Source organism: Stegodyphus dumicola, chromosome X2 (genome assembly GCF_044657685.1).
Source record: "Stegodyphus dumicola isolate Sdum_Otavi_A_Nest chromosome X2, ASM4465768v1".
NCBI lineage: Eukaryota > Metazoa > Arthropoda > Arachnida > Araneae > Eresidae > Stegodyphus > Stegodyphus dumicola.
In genome coordinates, this window is record NC_140781.1 from 120,663,286 (window position 1) to 120,689,408 (window position 26,123).

General features: G+C 33.1%; 1 protein-coding gene across 4 annotated transcripts in view; it reads left to right on the top strand.

Annotated features, from left to right (window-relative positions):
* stj (voltage-dependent calcium channel subunit straightjacket) overlaps positions 1–26,123 on the top strand; it is a 617,416-nt gene that overhangs the window by 471,295 nt on the left and 119,998 nt on the right. For all 4 annotated transcript variants that reach the window (XM_085809254.1, XM_085809252.1, XM_085809253.1 and 1 more), the window contains exons 8-15: positions 10,672–10,822; positions 12,368–12,442; positions 12,704–12,793; positions 13,141–13,254; positions 13,395–13,473; positions 17,949–17,998; positions 19,680–19,763; positions 23,247–23,486. In XM_085809254.1, the coding sequence (XP_085665380.1) occupies positions 10,672–10,822; positions 12,368–12,442; positions 12,704–12,793; positions 13,141–13,254; positions 13,395–13,473; positions 17,949–17,998; positions 19,680–19,763; positions 23,247–23,486 (883 nt within the window). The remainder of the gene's footprint in view (positions 1–10,671; positions 10,823–12,367; positions 12,443–12,703; positions 12,794–13,140; positions 13,255–13,394; positions 13,474–17,948; positions 17,999–19,679; positions 19,764–23,246; positions 23,487–26,123) is intronic.

Consider the following 26,123-nt stretch of genomic DNA (forward strand, 5'->3'; position numbering starts at 1 on the left):
AAAGCTTAAGTCAAATATCCTACTAAATTTTAATCACCTAACACCATTTCTTCCCTGTGAGACTTAAAACATTTCACCCTTTCTACATAGATATTCTAGTATCTGTGGTAACTGAGACCTATGATTTCACATCTGTGATTTTACAATCATAAATTGCTGTAAACGCCAAATATGCTGTAGTAAACAGTTCAGGTTCAAAGTCCCAATAGAAATAAAGTCATCTTTGCTCGCAACTAATTAAAATAAACTATTTTTTTAGTTTCCAGAAAAATAAAAATAAATTACAAAATTTTTGTACATTAATTTATAGGTTTCAGAAATATTTATTCTTATGGTTTTTATCTTCTTTCATAAGACACTATAAAGTATTTTCCCCCTCCTTCCAGCATGCCTTTGTAGTATAACGGTAGCGCACTCATAGCGTATTTGAAAGGTTTAGGTTCTAGTACCGGGGAAGACATTGCTCATTTTTCCGGTCCCTTGTTTTTTAAAAAAAAAAAAAAAAAAAAAAAAAAAAAAAAAAAAAAAAAACTAAAAACTAAAAGCTCTACACCGAATTAAAATGTGGCGGACAATAAGTCGTCACCACCAGAATTTGGCGATTGGGTCCCCTGATCCCCAGTTGCTCTATAAATGGGGGAATATATAAGGTACTTAGGTACTTTCTCCCTCCTTCTAGCACAACTTCGTGGTGTAACGGTAGCACACTCGGCGCGTTTTCGAAAAGTCCGGGTTTGAGTTTCGGCAAGGGCATTGCACAGTTTTATATTTCTTGCTTCCAAATTACCTAATGATTCTACAATACACTTCTTATCCTTGTGCTTAATATCCTACTTTCTTATCTTCTTCTTATCAACCTAATTCTGGTGATTATTCACTCAATGTTGATGTATATGGGCTTTATCATCTTTCTTGTAGTACTGGAGACGCAGATGCGTAAAGTCTTGTAAATGTAATGACGTGTAAAGATGTTTGATACCTCTAAAATTTCAATTAAACCTTTTGAAGCGTTATTGAATAATACTATAAGATTATTAACGCCGTATAAAACTGCCTGATTTTATTTTAGAATTTTTTCTCTGATTCAGATCCGAAACTGATATATCTCTAGCATCATAATTAGGTTTATTAACAAAGATAAAATAAATTCCGATGTTGCTTCCAATGTCCCCTTTTTCCGTTCACGTGAAATGATAAAATGTTTACTAATGGAAGCCAAATTTTAATGAATGTTTTACCGAAAAGGATTAATTTTCCTACAGAAAACTCAGAATCCATATTTTTGTCAAATTTTGCATTTTGTAAAAGGGTTATCCATCTAAGGGTATCCTAGAATGTAACTTATTCTTTCATTAGCTTTGTTCCTTAAAAACTTTAATTAAGAGTGATGAAAAATTTTAAACTTAAATGCAATTCTTTAAGGTTAAAGTACTAAGCAATTTTTGAAATTACAAGCTTAACCATTACATCTTTAATTCTGTTGGCTGGACTTCTCAGAGTTCAGGAATTTTAGGATGCCCTTGGGAAAGAGTAACAGGATTCTTTCAGTAGATGGTTGAAGAAACAGTAGAGACGAAGGGGAGAATTGTTACGGATGTGTTTTCAGCATTGCGAAGCTTATCTAATTTGTCATTAATGAGATTAATTAGTTTGATGAGTTGGCTGCGTTCAAAAGATTGTTTCTAACCCTTTCCTGGTTTTTAGGAAGTCCATGAAGCCGGGGGATGCAATTTTATTACTTTTGCCTCTGAGGGCTTGGGCGTAGGGTTTCACATTATTAGAATTACTTGGATTGTCAAAGCTTATGGGTTCCAAAATTTGGAGGTATTTCTGTGCAACATCAATAAAAATACATGGACTGGAGGCAGAGCTGGCTTACTTGGTGACATTCGGGTTTGGCTTATTCTGTAGCTTATTACTTGGGAATTTTTTTTTCCAATCATGACAGGAAGCGGGTGTTTATCATAGAACTTGGAATAGATAGGATTTTCAATTCTACCTGGTTGAGGGCAAAGGGCTGTTTGTGGTCTCCAACACAGTTGCAACAACGGTGATTGTCCAAATCAATAATACCAACGCTGGTAATTATGACAGTGCGGATCGAGGGTTTTGTTGATGTACTTTAACGCTATAACAATAAACAGAGACAAACTAGTTATACTATAGACAGCTTCGATATTTTCAGCAAGTAACTTTGTGTGGCATCGGTTCCTTCGTTCTGTTTGTTGTGAGCTCACTCTGTGAAAAGTAAATCTTTTATCGGTTAATGCTTCTACTATTAAAGTCTCCTCCATATTGAGAGGGAATCCTCTTATAATTATTTTTACTGCGCGTTGATGTTTGGATATTATGATGCAGGTCTCTATAAATCTATGCTGAAGCAATTTAATTATATTTCGATGATCATATGTGGTTCCTGTAACTATTTTTTTAGAAAATCTTCTTTCACTCGGCCAAGAAATTTTACTTTGGTCATATATCACAACTGCTTCAGGTAAATATTAAAAGTGTAGGCTCTGCACATTTCACCATTATCCGTGGAATTGTTGACTGCTGAGAATTATTAGAAGCTGTTTTTGCACAGAGGTACTGGCACCATTATTTATGCTTACTGTTGCCTAAGGTGAATCATTCGTTTCTGAGACCAGAGGACTTAAGTTATTTTTAAAAGCGTTATAATTATGCATATTTTTCTTATTTAAGTCAATTTTCAGGCTTATTTACGTCAGTTGTGGCGGATTTCACAAATCCATTGTTATGATTAATATTATCGTCTGAATTATCAGTTAACTTTTTCTCCTTTTTGTAGTAGTATGTACGTTTTTTAATGAGGGTGAGGGATTGCTTGCAAGGGAATTAATTAACTAACATCTCAGCAGTTGGATTCTTCTTCTGTTGTCTTCTATTGCTTGTAATAAAGCAATAGTTAAATTATACAGGTCAGTAATTACACCTTTTTTTTTTCAATGGTATATATCACGTTAGTACACTGTTGAATTTTCATTTCGAGATTTTCGATTTCTCTTAAAATCCTTACACGTGCGAAGTTCAAATCATTATTAGCATCGTAATAATTAATTTCATTTCCTGTTCAGAATTAATAGTGCCACCTTCCCTCTCGACTGCAGAAGGTCTAATCTGTTCCAGAAAAAAGAAAAATGATAGCTTCAAGACAGCTAAAATAGTTAAATTAAAAGTGAATGAAAGTAAAGCTTATTTAGAAAATAAAGGTACTTATTTTCTAAATTTATTTCTACAGGTAACAGAACAAAACAGTAAATTAAAACACATTACATAACAGGAAAATACTAAAATAATTCCGCACTGTTGTAACTGGAAATTTTGACTGTTGTCACTCACACTGTAATAATAATATTGCCACTTACTTGTACATAAATAGTTAAATAAAAACTACCGCTCTGCAATAGGAGACTTTTAAAATGTTCTCAAGTACTTTTATCTTCCTGTGTTTATTTTGTTTTCTTAATACTATACTTTCTTTTGTTTTCTTAATACTTAATACTGTATTTTTTAATACTATACTTTCTTAATACATATTAATAATAATATTTAAAAAAAAAACTCTTCTTACTGTGTTAAAAATAAATATTCTTCAAATTTCTAACTCTTTTTTCTATTTTTTTCAAAACTATACATTATTGAAAATGAGCCTTTCCCCATTTTAAAAGTACCTGTCTGTAACTTGACCCAACCATTCATATTGTTAGTCTGTCGGGTTCACCGATAGATGGCAACAGATGCAAATAAATTTCTTCTCTGACTCGAGCTTATCAACAAATATCTTTTCATTATGCCGGTTAAAATTCAAAACGTGACTCAAAGCTACACTGAAATAGACAGTAAGCCCAGGAGCTGCAGAACACGAACTTGTTAGTTCAAGCACGGTAATTAAAAAAAAAAAGTCAAGCATGTTTTTTTTTCTCGGAGTAAATATTTTCCTCATGAATATGACGTATTTCGTTGATTAATCCAAATATTGTATATAGTAAAAACAGGAGCAAAAGGGCTTCAAATTGTAGAAAGGAGTAAGTAATCTCATTTTGTTCGGTTAAGATTAACAGCAATAAAAGAAGCACGAGATAAAAACCAACAGCAGATAAATTCGCCATAAATACTCGTGCTGCCATCTATATTTCATTCGGATAACTAATATTATTCAAGCTAACACAGTACTTTGAAAAACAATATAAAGCCCTTTTTCTCAGTAAAATTAATACTTTGTTGGTAGGAGAAACAAATTAATACCCCTCAAAAAATTATTCTCAAATAATTAATTCTAATCCAAATTTAACGATTTTTCCATTTTTATGATATGGTTAATAATATTCCATTTGTTTTTAAAATACTTTGTTACAGTAAACAGCAGTTTTGTATATTTTAAGCAAATTTTTTATCTGCATATAATGGGCATCGTATTTTATGTTCATTTTATGCAAAATATGTCCTGGATTTAAACAGTAACAAAAAAATCACGGGTTTAAAGCTTTAGGTATTAAATAAAAGGAGGCATAACGAAATGCCAGGTATAAAATTTTGTTCACAATTATTTTCAAAATTTTGGATAAATTTTAAAGGCAAAATACCCTTTTGTTATCGTCTAAAACTGAAAAGTATTCTCCGTGTTATCAAAATCAAATGGATACTTACAAGGAGTCAAGAGAGGATTTTGTTTCGGGGGTAACATCACTCTTACATGATGATACGAAATTTTGAATAAATATATACACTAAGTTTAACATAAATTTATTAACTATAAAAAAGGAATATATGTATATAAAAATTATATATTTACAGTCACTTTTCATAATAATTATGTTACTAAAAGATTTTTAAAAAATACTAAAATGAATTAAAATTTTGAATCTATTTCGTTAAATAATTTGCTAATTCAAAAATGTGTCAAGTTAAATTTATGTAAAAAGTAAAAACTAAAAGTTCTTCGTGGTTTTTCTTTTTGTGGGTATACATGTTTCTTCACAAAATATGATATGCTTTTACGTTTTCAGCAATATATTTAATGTTGATATATATATCAGTTTTTGCTTTGCATATTAGTTCTTCGATTTTTTGTATGCTATAAAAAATAGCCCTATAGCTTCGTAAAACACCACAGTGTCAGTTAAAATTTTGAATTCATTGCATTAATTTACTGCTAACATAGAAATATGACTTGATAAAGAAACGTTACTTAAAATATCAAAATTACAAAAAGATCTTCGCGGCAATTACTAACGTAAATTTTTCCTCAGAAAATTTGATATGCTTTTAAGTTTCCAGAACATAGCTGCAGTATCTTTAATGTTGGTTATATATCAGTTCATGTTCTGCTTTCCGGTTCTTCGACAGTTTTTAAAATACGATTAAAAATGGCTGTATATCTTCGTAAAACTATATAGTGTCATATTAAATTGTAGACATTTAAGTCGCTAAAAATTAAGTCCCATTTAAGTAGACTTAAGTCGCTAAAAGACTAAAACAATTAAAATACTTATATTTTTCGGCAGTGGCCCCTATCTCGTATCACCAAGGTGGTACCGCGAGCATGGGGAAGGGCCAATCGCTCTTTTACCGTTGATGCCAAGAAATTTCATGTTATTTTCGAGATGGTTTAAACGCGCAAGTAGGGAAATAAAACTGGCCTGTAAAGTCAGAGCTTGGTAACCACTAGGCCGAAAAGATCCCTCGCTAACGTGCTTAATAAAAGGGAGTTAACTGAGCTAAAATTCTAAATACGTTTTTACTTTAAAACTTAATGCTTATAATTTTAGACATATCATTCATTTAATTATTGTCACTGAAATAAATTTATATAAAAAAGTATAATAATGATAATAAATCATAATGAAATAAACGAAAAATATGTTTTCTGCAAGCAAAATACAGAGCTGGCATTCAGCCACATTAGCTTCTAAAACTTATTATATATAATTTGTAAAGGCAGCAACAAGAAAGCAGACGTTTTGAAGCAGAATGAGGAGGAAGAAAGTTTAATAAATTAACAATCCTACTATCTCGTTTATTTAAAATAGTCAGGTCAAAAATAATTCGGATAATAGTTTTTTCCGGACAAGATTATGTTCTCGATTTCATTCTCCTCCCCCCCCCGGGAAAAAAAGGCGAACGAATCATTTTTGAATGCATTTACCTTCGCAATTACTGATACTTTGAACTTATTTTTCCTGAATTAAACTTTAATATTTTTTCTAAAGTTTTACTATATTTTTTCAAAGCACTAGAGGGAATTTAATTTTTTATATTTGTTTGAGTCACTGTTTCTTTATACTATGAAACAAATGTTACACACGTGAAAATGAAAAAAAAAAGAACAATAATGTTAGCAGTACAGAAGTTTAAATGCATGAATACTTATAAGAATATGTATTTTTATGAAGATGTAAATTAATAAAAGCCGTTATAAATTTTAATGGCTATATTCAGAAATCCTTCTCTGAACATTCTAATCAACATATGTTGCTCTGAAATATTTTAATCAGCTATCTGAGAAACACTCAAGGTTAATTTTCAGGGTTATGCAAGAACTTACATAAATAGCAATTTTCACTTACGCAGTTTAATAATTAAGAGTGGTTATTGAATAATTTCACCAGTTTACCAACTAATGCGATTGCAACACAGATATTATTTTTCATGTTATATACAATTATATTTAACAAAAAAGGTAATGTCTATTTTCTCACTCTTGAAGTATCTTCTACAGAAATACTTTCCAAGCATTTTAAAAAATTAAGGTTTCACCAACACATCTAAATACTTTACTAACTAAATTGCATATTTCACAGAAAAGATGTAAGCAAAATTTTGCACAGTGTTGTGTCAGCCATAAGTTTTCATTAAAAAGCACTTTCTCTGGATTTTGTCTGAGGAATTGTTTCCTGCGTATGATATCTTTATTTAAAAGGCTTAAAATAATACTCTCACTGTGAACTGCTTGTTTTGCATCCAATCAGAAACAAGGTATTTCTGGAAATTACTGCGTGTGTAGAACGAATCAAGCCATCTTATCGTCAGAATAATCTACCTCAAAGAAAAAATATAAATATTTGCATATGTATTTTGGTGCTTTCCATTTGAATATATAGATCTATATGTGCTTGCGACTGGTTAGTTAATTATAGCAACGCATATGAGCATTATGTCCCAAAAGGAAGTGATGCCTTCGTGAAGGATTTTCTATGAGAATCACTATGTGTGTGAATATAAACCTCAGCACCTGAACGTTTAGAGGCATGTTAACCAGTGTTTCTGAAAACGAATAATAACACCTCTGTAGAAATATTTGTAGTATTTATGGGAGGAGGTAAAAGTCCAGCGTGCAGTAGGGTGACTTAGGTTTATAATCTCAGCAGTATAAACAAAAATTTCATATGACCCTTAGGTTAGCTGTTTTTTACCCAACAGTTTGATATAGTACGTGATCTCCCAAACAACATTTATAACATTATCATTAATGATTTATTTTAATAGTGCTATGTCAGTTTTTCGTCAAAGAGAAAAATCCTCTCAAGTTGTTTAAACTGGGTAATGAACGACTGATGATAAATCTTAAGCATTTATTAGAATAGTAAAACTAAATTAATTTTCTTTCTTAATACAATTAATTAATGCTATTTATTAATTAAGCTTTATTTCACTTGAATTATGAGTGTAATTAATTGTAATAAAAATTGCATGGAATTAAAAACATAATACCTTATTTATGTTTGCAAATGCAATAAATCTTTATATATACAGAAGATAAGGATATTCTTAAAATAATTCAAGCAAGGGATAATCTAGTCTGAATGAAATCTAAAAGAATATTTTAGATCTTTGAATATATTTTTATGCAATACAATGGTAAAAATATTCGTATAATAAGATTACCATTCACACCAAGCTCAGATGGAATACGTTTACGAGACCAATGTGTGTATAGACTGCAGCTCAATTTCTTGACTTAAAAGAGATTAAGCATATGTGGGACAGTAAACAGACACACACAAAAACTTACATTATCATGTGTTCATGTGTATAACTACTAAAGCTGCTTTATTCATGTCATGGGCATGATGAAAATGCACCTACCATTATAGATTAGATTATTCGAAAATGGCAATGCACAAAAGTATCTGCCTAAGTGTAGGAATGCCTTCGTGGAGGACGTTGTAAGGTAAACTGTATCTTATTCACTTTACACATAAGTAAATTCACGAAAATCAGCCATGAAGTCAGCCCGTTCGCCTTGGAATGAAACCAAGTCAATGTCCTAGTATTCAACGGCCTTAACTGGCGGAAACCCCTCTCATGACATAAGCCGTGAAGAGATGACGATGATGATGATAATATGTCTTGAAACCAAATGCTCAGCTCAGAACAACTGCCGAGCTCAATCTCTATTTTGAGCAAAGACACTCATTAAGATAGAATATAAATGTCTTGTACTGCTCTTCTCATATTCGCATTTTCTCATGAGTACTTTTGGTATAATAAATTTTTAAGTGCAAACCCAGAAAGAGAGGCACCTATAAGCATATATCCAACCTGATCCCAGCAACACAGCAACCACCTTTTCTAATCACTATTTGGCCTATGCCAAACTGGCAGCTAAAACCGGTGCAGAACTTCTACACTCCCCATTGCAGCAAGTGTTCACTTGCTACAATGGGGACTTTATCCTTTAATTTATTCGTTTTGATCAATTTCATCAACGAGGCAAATATATTAATTTCTAACACCGCCACTAACTCTTTAAAATAAGTGCTCAGTCCAAAAGGATAATCTTTCTAAGAGCTCCATGTTAATTTTTCTTCCTAAACTAATGATTACATAAATTAATCGCGACTTGTGGAGCTATTAAGTTATTTCGAAGCAGGAGACATGAAAAATAAGCAATGCCTTCGCCGGGACTAGAACCACTGACCTCTCGAATATGCGCCGAGCGTGCTGACCAGTACACCACGAAGGCATGCTAAGAAGGCGGGAGAAATACTTTATATACTCCCCCTTTTAAAAGGAATCTGGGGATTAGGGGACCCAATCGCCAAATCCTGGGGGTGTAGAATCATCATCCACCACCTTTTTAATTCGGGCCCCACTGTAGAGACATTAGGATTTTTGAAAGCAGGAGATGTGAAAAATGAGCAATGCCCTCGCCGGGACACGAACCACCAGCGCCGAACGTGCTGACCACTACACCACGAAGGCATGCTAAGAAGGCGGGAGAAATAGCTTATAACCTTAATATCGCCCAAAGCATTTTTTTAATTTGTAACTATTGCATCCTCTTCAGATTCCTCTGCAATTAATTGATTAATTTCATGAGGCAATCCTAACCAGCTGAAGCACTCAGTGCTTTCCCTCAATGTCATTAAAAGACAGACTTTTCATGGCAGTTTCTTGCTCTTTTGAGCATGAATCGTGATAAATGGCCACATCACCCTGCATCCATGCCCATATGAAGTATTTTCAGCACCCTTGCCGATCAATAAAGTTGACACTCTATAAAGACACTCTATAACAAGTGTATGAGTAATTTAGAACAATTTTATCTTTATTTATTTGTCACTTATGGAAACAACTTAGCTGGCACTCTCCAAAAATCGGTGCCCTATGTAGCAGTTTAAATGGTCTTTACCTTGTTTATTTGAAACAAAGGTTCCGTAACGGGCTGAAAAGTACATAAATAAGGTCTTGTATTTTTAATAAGGCGTTTTAGGGATACGTAACTCCAGAGTTTAGGAGGATAAGGAAAATATGATGAGTTTTCTTGTTTATAATCTTGTATACATTTTTCTAATATCTTGTATACATTTTTCTAATATAAATGTAGTACTCTAAGACAGGTAAATAGCGTAATGTATCTCTATTAAACTATTTGTAAAAATACGAGCCTTTGCTTTTAATATATCACAGGTAATACTAAATTTTCTAATCTATCCTTTAATTTTGAATATCTGTGTGTATACGAATCAAAATACGAAATTTTGCTTTCGCAGAGGATAGATATTCAGAGATTTTATTACGCTTTTCAGCCCAAAATATACTTTTATAAATTGAAAGGAGATTAAATTCGCATTCCAGTTGCAATAGTTTTTTTTAAGTCCCAGTAGTTATTAAGAACTGTATTCAGAGCTGTGATAGCTGGATCCGTTATTCGAGTTTTAAAGGGAAATAGTGCTGGTTTTTGAGACCACACAGAGTCCCATACCGCTCTAGATTGCTAATTTATCCCTTCTGTAGACGGTTATTAAAGTTCAAAGTGAAGTATTTTTTATAACGTTATAAGGAAGAGTAGTCTGAATTTATTGCAAATTTTATTAGATTCACGTATGGACAACTTTTGTGCTTCACATTTTCTTTTTAGCTGTACCCACTTTTTGTGATCAAATAAATGTTCATTGATTTTATTCTGTGTTTTGCGTTAAATTCAGGACGATAATGGCTGTAATTCACACGCCGTTGGATATGAAATTACGAATCAGTATACGAAACAAACCTTTAAGAATGATTACGCGTAGGATTATATTGTTTTTTGTATGTTGTGTTTTCTAAGTTGTAAACTAAATTACAGACGCATATGCGTGTTTCGCCTCTTTAAATTTATAGACTAGTTTGAATGCGAAATGCATAAATTGCTGTTTCTTTTTTCAGGTATATTCAAGGAGCTGCTTCAGCCAAAGATATTGTAATATTGTTGGACGGTAGTGGATCAATGACGGGTCTTAGGAAGGAAATTGCTCGAAACGTAGTACTCAATATTTTAGAAACCCTTAGCGATAATGATTTTGTTACAATTCTAAGGGTAAGAATATTGCAACATTAGCTTTCAGTTTATTATTATATATGTGCATGTATATGCAAAACAAATAGTTAACGCAGTTATTTATAGTTTATTTTCAGTTCTTTAGTAATTTTTGCTTTTTTATCGTGAGTCTAACATTTTGTTGAATTTTATACAATTTAACCATCGAGATTACTACCTTCAAATAAATTTGGTTCTTCAAGGAATAAATTTGGATTTTTGGCTCAAATAAATTTGGCTTAATATGGTTAAATCAAGGAAAACGTCTCGGTGTGTGCCATAAACAAGTAGATGTACCAATTTCTTTGGCATCTTCAAGTGAAAGACTCATAAAATTTTAAAGCATGCATCTTACTTCAGGAATTATAAGTAAGATAACCATAAATAGACTTTAATGCTGGCAGTAGTAAGACTCCCTTATACATTTGTTTCCAATAATTAAGCATTGGTCAAGGAAACCAAATTATAATATTACACGCATTTTGACGTATTTACAGTAAACCTTTCCGTAAGAAGCTGCTTCTGTGATGTAAAAAAATGGTGCTGTCTTTCCTAAAGGTAAATGAGTAGAATTCTAATTGTGTAGAAGTTTGAAACAGTGTCCTTCAGACCTATTAAACTATAAAGGAGTTATCACTCCATCCGAATTAAAATGATAAAGTCTTAAAATGACCTTTCTGTTAACCCTTTAAATATAACAGAAGGCATCAGTTCAGCTTACGAAACAAAGCTCCTCAACTTGGAGGTATTTAAAATAATATAAGTTGAAATTTAAATTCAAATTTTGTAGTCGAGACTACACAAAATGTTCGTCCTAATTTGGCTGAAAAATGTAAGTTCTTAACCTCGTCTAGCAAAAGGCCTAAAGCTGGAATAGCCGCTGTCAGAGCTAGTGATAGGACGTAAACTGAAAGCGAAGCTGCCAAAAGCTCTAACACCAAAGCACTCAAATTTGTTGACCTAAATATTCTAACAACTAATTTGCATTCTGTTAAACAAAGAACTTACAATAAAGGTCTAAATCATAATATATGGTTAATTAACATACGATCCTAACAAATGTCAGTGTAAGTGTAGCTACGGTTTCCCTAATCATATTATTATTATATTTCTTAATATCAATATTGTAAAATGAAATTACGTCTAACAAATTATTGCAAAGAGCTTCTATTTATTTGAAGACTACCTACAGTTAAATACATTAATCCTTTTAACTATCTTCAGACACGATCAAACAACACCAGCTATCAAACGTATTGAACAATATTTGATTGGATAATAAAAGCTTCCAGAAAAGGATCTTTTACTCTTAAAAGAACAGTAGTCTCCTCTCATATGTAGTCTTCTTCATAAAAAGGCCTTTATAAAAATCTTTTGTCAAAAATTAATGTTTTAAATATTCTGCTAAGTAAAATGATTTGCAAAACAGTTTATGTCTATACAGTTTATATACATATATAGTATGTTTAAGTTTAACAGTTTATGTGTTTATGTTTATATTCTTGAGTGATCATTCACTGGTGCATTTTTTTTTTTAATTTTCAGTTTTCTGAGAGTGTCAAATCAGTAGTTCCTTGTTTCGAGAATACACTCGTACAAGCAACTGAGGAAAATCTCAGGGTAAGATATCATTTGTAGTGTTAACTATTTTCTTCTTTGTTCAAAATGATATTTTTATTAAAATATCCTAAATGAAACCACCCAAGTAGTGTAAATGAGTCAAAGCAAAAGTTGTGCATTAGAATATTTGTCATTTTCTTGTAATTTAAAAAACTTTAAAACGGTGCGAAAAACACTGTGCAATGCAAATATGCGCCTAGTTTATAGATCACTTTTGCATATATGTGAAGTTATTACAGATGAACTTATATTTCGTTTCAGGAATTTCGTGAACTTTTGAAGGATCTAGATACAGTCAATATAGCTAATTTTACTTTAGGATTAATAACTGCTTTTGAATTACTTCAAAAGGTAAGAAAAGATAATCTTCTTTCTCAAAGCATATTGCTTTAAATTCATTACCAAAACGTATTTTGACACCAAAAATAAATGAATTCATCGAAAAGTAAAGAATCCTAAAAAAATTGTCAAATATTATTATTATTCAAAAAAGTAGAAGAATTCTGTCATGAACTAGAATGCGTTCATTGTTATTTTTGAAAGCTCCCTAATGATAAAATGATACACAGTGTTTATTAATACCGCTCAAATTTGATGTACAAAGAGCGAAATATTTGCGTTTTGATGACACCATTAATGTGATTATTATCTTAGAAATTTTGTCCAATATAATTATTTCCTATCTTCCATTATTCCAGGTAGCGAAAAATAATGAGGGGAGCCAGTGCAATCAAGCAATCATGCTGATAACCGATGGAGCACCCTACACTTATGAAAAAATTTTTCAACAATATAATTGGCCAAATATTCCGGTACAGTATCATTTCATTATTAAACTCCTAAATTATTTTAAATCTTTATTTAAATCTTCTAGCTTATTTTTAATCTTTATTTTGCATCATCATACCTCCTTCAAAGTGTGTTTACTGAAAACTTAAATTGCTTCCTTTAGGTCCGCGTTTTTACTTACTTAATTGGAAGGGAAGTAACCGACATGGATGAAGTCCAGTGGATGGCATGTTATAATAGAGGTAAGGGAAAGCTTTTTTGCCAAAAATTATACACATGGATAAACACATAAGTGGACAGATATAGATGTAGAAATATATGCAGGCATTTTTCGCTTTACGTTAATACAACAAATAATAAGCAACAAGAACTGCCATGACATGAGTAAATTTGCAGGACTGTAGTTTCGAGGTTAAATAAAACCTTCTTCTTAAGCGGCGGCAGTCAAAATGACTGAAAAAATCGACATGTGACTGCGTGAGGGCAATAAAGAGAAATTCGATAATGTTTTAGCTAAATATGCTATAAGACGAAGAAGACATTGCGATCGAAACGTGAAGGAACTAATGGTAAAAAGAGATCTTCCGTCAGTTTTTCAAGAATTTGGTCTAGTTCACATTTTGGTAAACATTGGGTTCATTTTATATTATGAAAACACTAATATTTCTCTGTGCTGTTTTCAAGCAGGCACACTTCCTAATTTCGTCAGTTTTTCTCTTGCACGATTGAAGAAGAAGTTTCTATTAACCACCCAGCAAATTTACTCATGTTATAGAGATTCTGGTTTTTATTATTTGTTATTGGAACATTTAGTTTTTTCGAAATGCTCATTTTGTTACATTTTTCGTTAATCTATAATTGAGGATCAAATTGTGGAAGCCGTAGGTGTTTGGGAAGCTTGAAAATTATTTTTTTTTCTTTTGTAAAATATACAGGGTGTATTTCGAAACTAATCCACGGCTTTATCTTGAACGGTTCATCTAAAATACCTAGTTCTAGTTAATTAAAAATAAATTAAATAACTCAGGCTATCGGACTTGTACATCTGATATCTTAACAGAAACATCTTTTAGTAAATATAGATGAAACTGAAATTTTATACCCGACAGCTAAAGAAAATATTCCAAAACGTCATCCTCATACGATCAGAATTAACTGAGATGTCATTAAATTAGAATTTTGGAGAACCTCACACAAAGATTTCCAAAAACAGCTACGCATGTTTTCGAATGCAAATTTCTAAATAACGCCTTAAATAGTTACGTTATCAGTTCGAATCATTATCATTATGAAGATCATTATAATTTAATTTGAAGCATTGTCTTCAAATTACTATTTGTAGAAACGCTAAATCGACATTCTTTCTTTAGTGTAAACGTACTTTAAGTCGTATGATTCTAAACATTTTTTGGCTAAATCCATGCTAAGGACCAGAGCTTTTCTAAACTCGCTTCATTATGATGCGAAACTAACTGTGGATTAGAATTTTCTTCGTAGAAGGAGCAATATAAAATTTTTAATTTCAGACATTTTTACTGAAATGCTGCAGGTGATCAATGTTTTCATAATCAGAAAGGTCTATCTTGCTTGACCTAGTTCTTAAACTGGTGACAAGGGTCTATGACTAGTCATATAATTATTATGAGACATCTTATAGTATATATCTTTTGCAAATACATCCCAAAGTACGCACTAGATACGGATAAAAATAGAGTAGAATGAGCAGAAGCTTACCAGTCTTTTGCAAAATGTGATGAAATATATCTTAAGATGGGATTATTTTTCCATGGTGTAATTTGCAAGTTTAACTGAAAAATCGGACAAAACAATTAATTAATTATGTCAGTTACTGTTTAATTCCCAGTTAAAACTCAATATTACGGCTAATCTAACGGCAGTTAAAAAAGCACTGAACAGACGAATAATACAAATTATAATCAAACGAAAAGTGCTATTAACAACTTATCTGCATTTTCAAGCAGTTTATTTTGGATAATTAGTTCATTTGTTTAAGAAAACTACTTCGGTATTTAAAGTTCTCTGGCTGTGTCTCTCTCCAGTGCATGCATAGTTGCTCTTTCTCAAATTCTTCCTATCATTGTCTATTGAACTGAATTAATTACATTATGGCAAAGCACACGTAAAAAGACATTCTTGCTTTTATGAGTACCATTCTAAAAGGAGCGATGCATTCGTGGAGGGCTTTCTAAGAAAAGCGTATTTATCTTGCAGAAGGGGAAAAGTCACTGACGATATTTCACTCTTATTTCACGATGCACATGCTATTATGTTTGTTCACGTTTACATTATTTTTGTATTTGAATAACAGTCAATATGAAACAGAAGATTTACTTTGTAGACTTCATTTATTTTTGAGGTGCACTTTTAAGGTCATTTACATTTGATTTACTTTTAAGGTATTTAATGTGCATTAGTTGTACCTTTAAGACTGATCAATTTATTTTAATGTCGGATTAAAGAATGCTTATGCGTTCCGAATTACGCACAATTAAATTACTATTTTGGATAAAAATGACCCCCTTATACTGTGATATCATCGGCTACTAATGCCATTAGCCCGTGATATTTTTTTTAAACTTTTCTGCATTTTCCGTGCACAGTTTTGTTTTACAGTGATCATTTGTTACAGTAATTTTTCCATCTTTACTGAATAAACAAACTTAACATTTGCTTGTAGTCAGGGCAAGGTAAGTAATCCACAACTTAGTTAACCTGCTCCTGGATAATCGGGAGTTGAATATATGCTACTCCACTCATTTAAATTCAAAGAGGAAATGCAAAATACGTCTCAAGTTCAATACTTTAAATTCGCAATTAATTAAAAGCTCCCAGTCAGATAAAGACAATTATTACAGCTCACTAGACTACTTAATTAGACTGTTATTAGAATTATCAGTAGTTTAATATTTTATAAATTTAAAGAAATTTCAGAAGCCAGTCTAACATTTTACAAAGCTATAGGTTAAGTTATTTTATTTAAAAGTGGCAAAGCTACGAGACTATCCACCTAAGAGTAGAAATGACTTCGTGGCGGACTTTCTGAGGGAAACTGGCTCGTATTCATGTTACACGTCTTTAAAACCACGCACACGAACCATGTCCGTTCTCCTGAGTTCCAGCCAAACCAGATTGAACTACCAGTATGTAGCGGTCTTAACCAATCGGTCACTGTTTTACAGATCGGCTTTACAGAGCTATAAATTAGCCTCTTAAGCAAATTATATAACAGCAGAGAAAGAGCTAAATACTTAATAGTGATGAAAATTTTGTACTGAAATGCTTCCCTTTTTCTTTCTTATTAATATCTGTCGCAACCTTTCAAAATATGACCAATTGCTACCAATAGTATTTTTTAATGCTGCTTCTTAAAATAATAAACTCTACCACACTCTTTTACACTACTAGAATTAGACGGCTACGTATAGTCAAGATAATCAGCTATAATAAAGTAATATTCTAGGTAATAACTAAATTTAAAATTTAAAAATAATATATTCTCATTAACTATTGAACAGACTCTCAGTATTAAGCATTAACTACCACTTTACCCTTTTGTTGGGAATTTGTGATGTTGCTGTATATCCGCATACTTATACCAGCATTTTCGTCCCTTGCTAGAATTCTAAGATTTTAATTTGTTTCCAAGTATATTTCTTCAGAAACAGGCTTATTCACGCGTAAATATGCTATTTAAAATAGGCATGTAACAAATACGTGCATTTTTTTTTTTGGTGTTAAACTTATAGACCATTGCCATGTATTACACTTCTGACACGTGCATATTTTCTAACAGAAGAACTATAAAGTCTCTTTTGAATTTCCAAAATTAAAAATCTAAATTTAATTTTTGTAAATATGTCGTTAATGTGACTTATCAGTCCTAAAATTTATAACATTTTATGTGCTGCATATTTCAGATACCCTCAATGAGCATTTGTTTATCTGTTCTAATAAGTGTCTCAGTTACGCAAAAGACTCGAAGAGATGAAGAAAATTGCCGTATCAGTTTTTATTAATAACGTTCGTTGAGATTTTTTTCCAAATATGTAGTTGCCCTTAGTTTATTTATGGCCTTATGTATGAGAATTAATATATCCATCAGTTTATTTGGTTTTATATATTAATAATCTGAACATTAGACAATTCAGTAACCAAAAAATAGTAAATGAAAGTGGGGAATAGCTGTATATATGTTCTGTTATTTATTAGAAATATACGTTTGCATTTTTTAACATTCAGTTTTAAGGTTTGCTTTGGTTTCGATTAGTTTATTGTGGCAAAGCACGCTACGGCTATCTACCTAAAGGGTGGGATACATCCGTGGATTGCTTCATAAGGGAAACTGGCTCGTATACACGTTACACATGGGGAAACCCACGAAAACGCCCATGCAGCCAGCTCGTTCCCCTGGATTTCACCGCAGATCGGAACCACCAATCTTCAGCGATTTTACCTCTCGGCCGCTAGTGGGTCTCAGTTTCAAAGAATAAAGACAGATCAATAAATTGTAATATCATTTTCGTTTCAAATGAAACTCTTTCGACTGATGTCATTGGAAATAAGAAAAGAAATACCAATAAAATGCTGCTTTAATTATGTACATCATCTGCCTATAAAAATGACATTAGTTACATTGTCAAAATAAAATATAAGAATTTCACTTCATTGTTCTGCATATGTATTTATTATTTTTTAGGTTACTACACCCATGTGACTACGCTCGCCGAAGTCAGGGAGCAGGTCCAGGTAAATTGTAATTTTTTGTTTTGTTTTGTTTTGTTTTTGTTTTTAGAATCTGCACTTTTAACTTCTTTAGAATAATACTTTGAATTTAAATAATAGTCCCTTACCAAACATTCGAAACTTTGAATACTAAACCAAGAATTGTAAACCTAAACGTAATTTGGATCAGTCTTTCCCCGCCAATGGCAGGCTCTAGACGTTTATAGGCGTTGGCCACCACTAAGGCCGGAAGCGGTGGTCTTTTCTTTGTGGAGACACCTAACAGGTTGCTGCTAACCGTTGCTTTCTGCGAAGGGACGGACACATTACATCCATGCTTTCTCCGGGATTCGAACTCGGGACCTTCGGTACGGTAAAATTAAAGTCACTAAACATTTTCCTATCTTGGCATTTTCTTAATCTAATCTTCTTAAGAAGAATACTACGAATTATCGCCCCGTATTTACCTTCAAATCTAGAATGCTAAAGTAACAACATAGAACAAAAATCAAGCTAATGTCCACCCATCGTTGATAGGACTCTTGTTGGAGGCGTGCCAGAAAAGTTCCGTGCCCATTTTAAAGGAGAAAGAAATATTTCAATATTTCCCTTCATGTGAATACACTGGCATTCTTTTTTTTATTATTTACTGGAAAACGCTTTTTGGTTGCTTGTGGGCTATGTAGTACTTAAAAAACCAATGAGTCCGGTAAGACACGCGGGGAAGGGAGGGGAGAAAAGAAAAGGAAAAAAGAAAGGAACAAAAAAAAAATTGACGCGTCTGGGGGGTAGGCAAAATTGAGTAATCTTTTAATAGAAACGGGTTGAGTTTTTTCGACCATGCGCAGAAGTGTCGCGGGTAGACAGGAAAACATTTATATTCATTTTAACTTGAAGTTACAAAAACATAAAGGGTTAGCAAAGCTAACCTCCTTGTTGTTGCCTGGACAGACAACAACGATTCAAATTATTGACAATTCACAGTTCAAATTTAAAGCTTATCATCCTGACTTCTCTACCCCACAGCTGCTAATATAATTTCAATCACAGACAATTTATCGGCTTATTGTACAGCGTTAATAGTGTTATTATAGTATATATAGCAGCATGATATGTTATAAGAAACCTTTCCGAGAAACGCATATCAACCGGCACTATTTTGAACGGGCGGTTTCTAGCCGAAACATTTGCGCTCAGCAATGTATTACGTTTGCGTTCCTGGGATATTTTACGAGGGGAAAATGTCTTCGCATTTCTTGTTTCGTATAGGAAGAGAAGTAGAGAATATACTTAAGATCTTGGCGTAGGCCAATCAATCAGATTTGCTGAAAACAAAGATTCCCAGAAATATTTCTTTCAACTCGAAATTAAGAATAGTTGTGTAGATCTGATACCGGTTTAAAAACAGACAACAACACAGAAGGCTGAAATTGTTAACTCTTTCTACACACTTAAGATTTTCGCTCATTATTTAAAGTCTCTTCATATACATTTTCTTTCGGCATAGACAAAACAGTAGAAATACAGGAAAGATTCAACGTAAGAAAAAACGTGTAGATTAAAATAAATTTGCAAAATTAGTTTGAAACATAAAATTTAAAATACAAGTGAATTTTCTGGTAGCTTTTTTAACAAGACTGCCTTTTAACTTCTACAAATGTTATTAGTTTATTTTTTAAATGATGCATTATTTTTATACTTGCAGAAATACATTCCTGTTATGAGTCGCCCTGTCGTTCTCTCTGGTGAACACCCAATCGTGTGGTCATCAGTTTATGCTGACGTATCGGTACGAGATAATTTTTTGATTATTTATTTTATAACTGCTACATTCAGTACTTGCCCATGTAACCACTTACTCATTTAAAAAAACTGCTAGCATCACTTTGTTCACTATACAAATTAAGAGGTTTAAATATTTTGATGTCTGTTTAATGAAATTTATTCTTGAATTAATTAATTTTTAAATCTTTAATTGATATTTAATGTAATGATTGATTCAATTAATGAATTTTAATTAAGTTTAAATAAAACAAAAAAGAGGAAATTTTTAAAAGGCTTCTTAATTTTTCAATGTTAGAAGTATATAATTTCCTCATATGCAATATTTTTCGGAAAGTTCGAAATTTTGGTAGCTTGCCTATGCAATCAATGATAATGTTTTTTAAATGAATCTCTCTCAATTATAATTTCAGTCACAAATGCTAGATATATTAATTTTTTATGCTGAAAATGTTTCTGATTTAAATGTGCTTATGTTAATTTTTAGCAAACGTATAAGCAGAGTCCAGAAGTCCCGAAAAATTTCGAAAATTATATGAAAATTCGAATAGTTCAGTCTAATGGAGTATTGCAGCACTGTACTTGATACAGGGTGCGGCAGCGTTCATAGCATAATTTGATTTGTGTAGCACAATGACGTACTGCATGAATGCGTGCCAGCTCGTGCCGCATTCGTGTACTAATGAGCTGCCATTTCGAGTGTGACAGTGATATGGATTGTTGGAGTGCACAGCCTCGTGCCTTTGCTGTTGAACTTTATTTCAAGAACTCTGTTATTGCTACCCAGCGTCTATTTCGACAACGTTTCAACTTGGGACGTTATCGGAAAGTTCCAGATGAACGAACCATTGCGACAGACATTTCCAAGTAGAGTAATTTCCCGTTTTGGTGACATTTCCTAGCCGCCTCGCTCACCTGATCTTTCATGTGCCGACTTCGGGGGCACCTGAAGCAAGATTTCCGAACACGTTGTGCCACCATTCTTGAGTTGAAGGATCGCATCCGAACTGCCGTCGGCAATGTCCCAGGGAATACGTTACGCCGCGTTATGGCAAGCTTCCAAAGCCGCCTAGATGAACGTGTTGTGCAGAGGCGGTGCTAGATGAATGTGTTGTGCAGAGATGAATGTGTTGTGCAGAGGATATTCAAAAAGTAATCCATGCAATGGACAATGACTTACACATTAGTAAATGCCATAACTTTAACTATTAATTGACATAGGTAATAAATAAATTCACTTACTGCCTTATGGTGGGCTTTTAATATCCTACTATGAAAGCTGCCGCACCCTATATTATTATGTTAAATCTCGCCTACACTTAAACTACATAGTTGTTTAACCTTCCTAAGCTGCAGACTTATTGCTGTCGTCTTCAGAGGTGACGTGATGGGATCGTGCTAGTCACAGTCGGTAGGAGCCGAGCTTTCAAGAGAGCCCTTAACCAATATCCTGATTAAACGAATATGAGAACATACCATTTCGTTTAAAATAAGGAAACCGTAGAAATGCAAATGCAATCTTCCACTTTGTAACCCTTGGGCTGCACGCCTTTAATTTAAAATGCACTTTGTTTTGATTGAATTCTTGTTTTCAGTTAATAAATTTTATTTACATTGAATACAACAGATAGATACAAACAAAGAGTTATAACTAAATTACCTCTTCTTGTGTGGTCTGGAAATACATCAACTTAAATATCTACAAAACAATGGCAAATTAATAGCTTAACAACCCGACTTCTAGCTCTATTCGATTTCTAAATAAAGTTATTACCAAAAGCCAGAAAACTCACAGAAACGAACACAGCTAACCAGGAGTGTGGTTTACAAGAGACATACCGCCACTACCTGAGTTGCCATACTCTTTTTCTGCTAACTTGTATTTATTTCCTTTCGCTAATAAAAACCCGATCAATAATACATTTCTGCTTAGTCTGATGGAATAAGCAGAAGTACATAGAAAGCTTAGCACAAAAAAATATGTTAATTAGAATAACAGGTAAAATATCAGAGCGGGAATATTTTCACAGAAGCATAAGTTAAATTGCAACGTAAAAGCGATGAAAAAGTATTTAGAGGACGTAATTTGGCACGCATGAGGAGTTAAAATATATCTGTAAAGCTTTGGAATGCAATTTTCACGAAAAGAAAGATTTATTTTAGAAGTGGAATACATTTAGGTCTCATTTTTATCGACAAAGAGAACTGTATTGTAACGACAGCTGCGATTTAAGCCTTAGAAAAACCATATTTCTCTCACTGGCGGATACATGGCATAATTACCTTTGTGGCACGTGACAGATTTCTTGCAGTATGACATGCTAATTGCTATTTCTGATATTCCGCCTAGTAGTGAATACCCTTTGCCACACGACACATATTTCTTGCATTGTGATAAACTGATTGTGATTGCTACAGTCGACTTGGTTTTATATGGTACCATGTCCTTTATTTTCGGTCAAAATTTGAACTAAAGGACTATTCAGAAAGTAACTTACGTCTCACCGCGTAGCAGCGAGAGATGGCGCTAGCATCCCCATGTTGGTGTCGAAGTGTCTACTGAATCCTTAGGCATTCGGCTGCGGTAAGCGTTGCCTCTGCTTTGCTCACTGTGAATGTTTAAAATGTTCCCCACAGACGGTATAGTGGTTAGGGGAGCCTGACTGCTGTACCGAAGGACCCGGGTTCGAATCCGCCTTTTAGGTGCCTCCACAACAAAATGGCCAACACTTCTGGCCTTAGTAGTGGTCAGTGTCGTTACAGGCAAATGCCTGCCATTGAAAAAAAATGGTTAAAATGTGTGCGGCAATAGGAAATCCCTCCATTTCTGAACTGCGATCAGTGATTAGATTTTTGGCAGTTAAAAAAAATTGAGACTAGTTGAAATTTATCGGGAACTTTGGTACGGTGTATGGAAATGACCTAATGAGTGGAGCCGGAGTGAGAAAATGGTGAGTCATATTTAAAAATGGCCGCACTGATGTTCACGAGTGGCCGGCCGAGCATTGTTAATACTGAACTGGTAGAGAAAATCGACGAAAAGATTCGCGAAAATCCCCGCTTCACAATTTCGGAGCTGTCACTAGAGTTTCCTCAAATTTCACGAACTTAATTGTTTGGTGTTGTGACGCAAGATCCCTCCTCACACGCACAGAAGTGAAAAGAGAGAACCGCGATGCATTTCTCAGAAGGCTGTATTTGTTTATACTGTTTTATTCCATTTTTATAAATTTTCGAAATCTTGACGGACTTCTAGACTACTTTGTATATAATCAAGCTTATTTTATCTTTTTTACTTCCAAATAATTAATAATTAGGCTCTAGTAATATTTTAGGATCTGGTTTAGCTACTCTCTGTATTTTTTAATTTGCAATTAGCATCTGCGCACACTAATTAAATTTAAATTCTACTATAAGCATCATTAAGATGGTAAACAATGCGATTTTTATATTATTTGAATTTTAATCCGGCAAAATATCATATTTTCAGGATGTAAAACTGTCCGATTGGCTGTGGCGAGAGAGAGAAAGGGTGATTACTCGTAAATGTATGTTGGAAGAAATAGAAAACCAAAGAAAGAAACGGGAAGAAGATACTGTTAAACTGATGAATGAAGAATCCCAAATGGGACAAATGGGAAATATTTCAATTTCCCATTATATGGCCTCAGCACCGGCTGAAGATTATCCATCAGATGCCGAATTTTATCGAAGACCCTACAAAAGGCCGGTAAGTTTGCTTTGACTTTCGAAAAAAAAAAGTCTTATACAAATTGAAAAATTTTCAAACCGAAATAAACAGAAGAAAGGTTTAAGCTGTCTAAACCCAACAAATGAGGTTAATTCATTAGTAGTAGTTAAGCTTTTGCAGAAACTGAAAAGTAGCTTTTATTGTGAAAGGTGGAAGAGAAGGAAAACTGCTATCAAAATAAATACTGCGTTAAATTCATTATGTGATTTCCCCGGTATATTTCTAAAAGAAAAGCTGAGTTTTTAAACCAATAATAATTGCGATGCACATTAGTGTTCAGATAGTAGAACATTTTTCTTTCAAGTTAAGCTTGTATCAGACTCAACAACCATGCTTCAACAGCATTCTTTATGCTTAGATAATGAATAACTTTAATTTAATTATTTTCATATTTTGTTTACCAGAATCACTACCTTTCTCCCAACAGAGAAGTTATGAAATATTGTGACTGAATTCTACCACAAAATAAGGAACTGAGGCATTATTGTGTGGATATAGAGTACTTCTCCCGTATTTTTTCTGCATCCGCTATTTTGTCATGCACTACTAGTATATCGTTTCGGTGCATCAACTATCTCATGCTCGACTCCGAGAGAGAACATAGTTTTTTTTTCCGAGTTATTTCTTGCTCTTGAAACTATTCCAACTCTCTATATTCTAAGATTTAGGTAAATGTACCAGAAAACACAGTTATACAGGGTGTCTCAGTACCAGGGTTAAAAACTTGTTAAAGGTGTCGGTTGCATTTAGTCAATTCGGAATCGCATTGTGATACAGTGTCGAAAATGTTTTCCTGACACTGTAGATGGCGTTGGTTCAAAGTTCTGGCAGGTAAGCTTCATTTCACGCACGGAAGGCAAGGGATGAATTGCGTCCGTGAGCTTCAAGTAAGATGGGTGATAATTACTAATGTGGAGTTAGCTGATATGCAACTAGTGCAAGGGACAACTTAATATTTCAGCAATAGATCGGGTATGATGGCGTGATACATTAGCCTTCTCAATCGCGAGACTATCATGTCTTAAGTAATCAAGGCTATGTCCATGATAGACAATCAAGGCATGATAGGTTTTGGGGGTATATGCAAATATTTGTGCATGACATCCCCGTTGGCAGAGCCGAGGAAATGCTTGCAGGCATCTTAATAGCTGCCGGACAAGTTCGAGACATGTCTGGAATCTTCCAAAATTTTCGGAATTCCATGAGCGAGAGATGTGATTAAGACATTACAACTCGTGGAGAACACTTCAACCATTTTCTTTGATCTTTGCTATTTTGTGAGCGTACAATTATTATTAAAACACATATTGACTTACGGGGTGTCCTTTTATTTCTGCCGTTTTCTGCGCGCACATTGTCATTTCCCGTCCCAATCTCCTCCACATTTTCTGGATCATCCTACCCCTCCTACAAATCTGCAACCATGATACTGTGGTACCATGAATATGTTATCATGCGAGCCGGTGTATTCCTCAAACACTATGACTTTTATGCAGGGTATGTGATGGGGATTTGGAATAATTTGTTTGCGATAGTTTAATATGAAATTTCCTGAATTGAAACAATTTGTGACCTAGGGCTCATTAATTCTATTATTTTAATACTCTTCATTTTTATGCAATCCGAATGTACAGTCGGAATTTATTTTATCAACTGTAGCACTTTTAATATTATGTGCAAGTCTCGAAAGTTTGCGTTATTAACTGTTGTAAACATGTAATAGTGTTAACTCTTCACTTATATATAATGCAGATTCGAGAATTGACTTTAATAACTGGCCAAAATAAGTTTTTCGTTTTTTTTTTTTTTTTTGGTAGGTAATTTTGATCGAGAAGTCTCTCTTCATCACGAGAGATGTGCACATTATATCTCGAAATACACTGAATCTTTAAAGAACATTTTAAAAGCCTTAAGATGCTTTGCCAAGTAATTATCCAGATTCTCTTGGTTTCAGTAACCGTGACTAGATTATGAATAACCACGTTAAACGGGTTCGTTAATTTTTAAATCTAGAAAGCAGTACTTGAATATTGATATGTGTTAAAATATGCATACATGTAAAATTCTCATAATGAATTACACCATTATTATTACTTCTCAATACATTTTGTCATAATAAACTGTAAATCTGTGAATTTTATTTTAATCATAATAAATTCTGATTTTTTTTCCCTGAATGTTTTTGAAAATAAATGGTTTCGCCCAGTTTTACGAAAGCCCCTTTTTCTAAAGTACAACAATTTAAATCCTTTCTCTTTTATTCTTGGCTAGTGCCTATGTAAAAGCACGCTTTCTTATGTTGAGATAGGTGATAATGGATTACTTAAAGGATCAATGAATACCAAAAAAGGACTGTTGAAATCCAGTAAGACCAATATATATTCATTCCGTAGTTCAAAATATAAACTGTTAAAAGTCTAGTAAAGATCACTTAAACTTTCCAAGATCGCTTCAACTTAGCAAAAATTTAACTGAATGTTTAACAAAAACATTTCTTACAAAAAAATGCTTACAAATTATTTTAAAATATTTTTGAGTATTTTAGCTTTTCATAATATCATTTGAGACGGTGACTTCAAAAATGGCATAAAAAGTTGGATATCATGTGCACTTTTT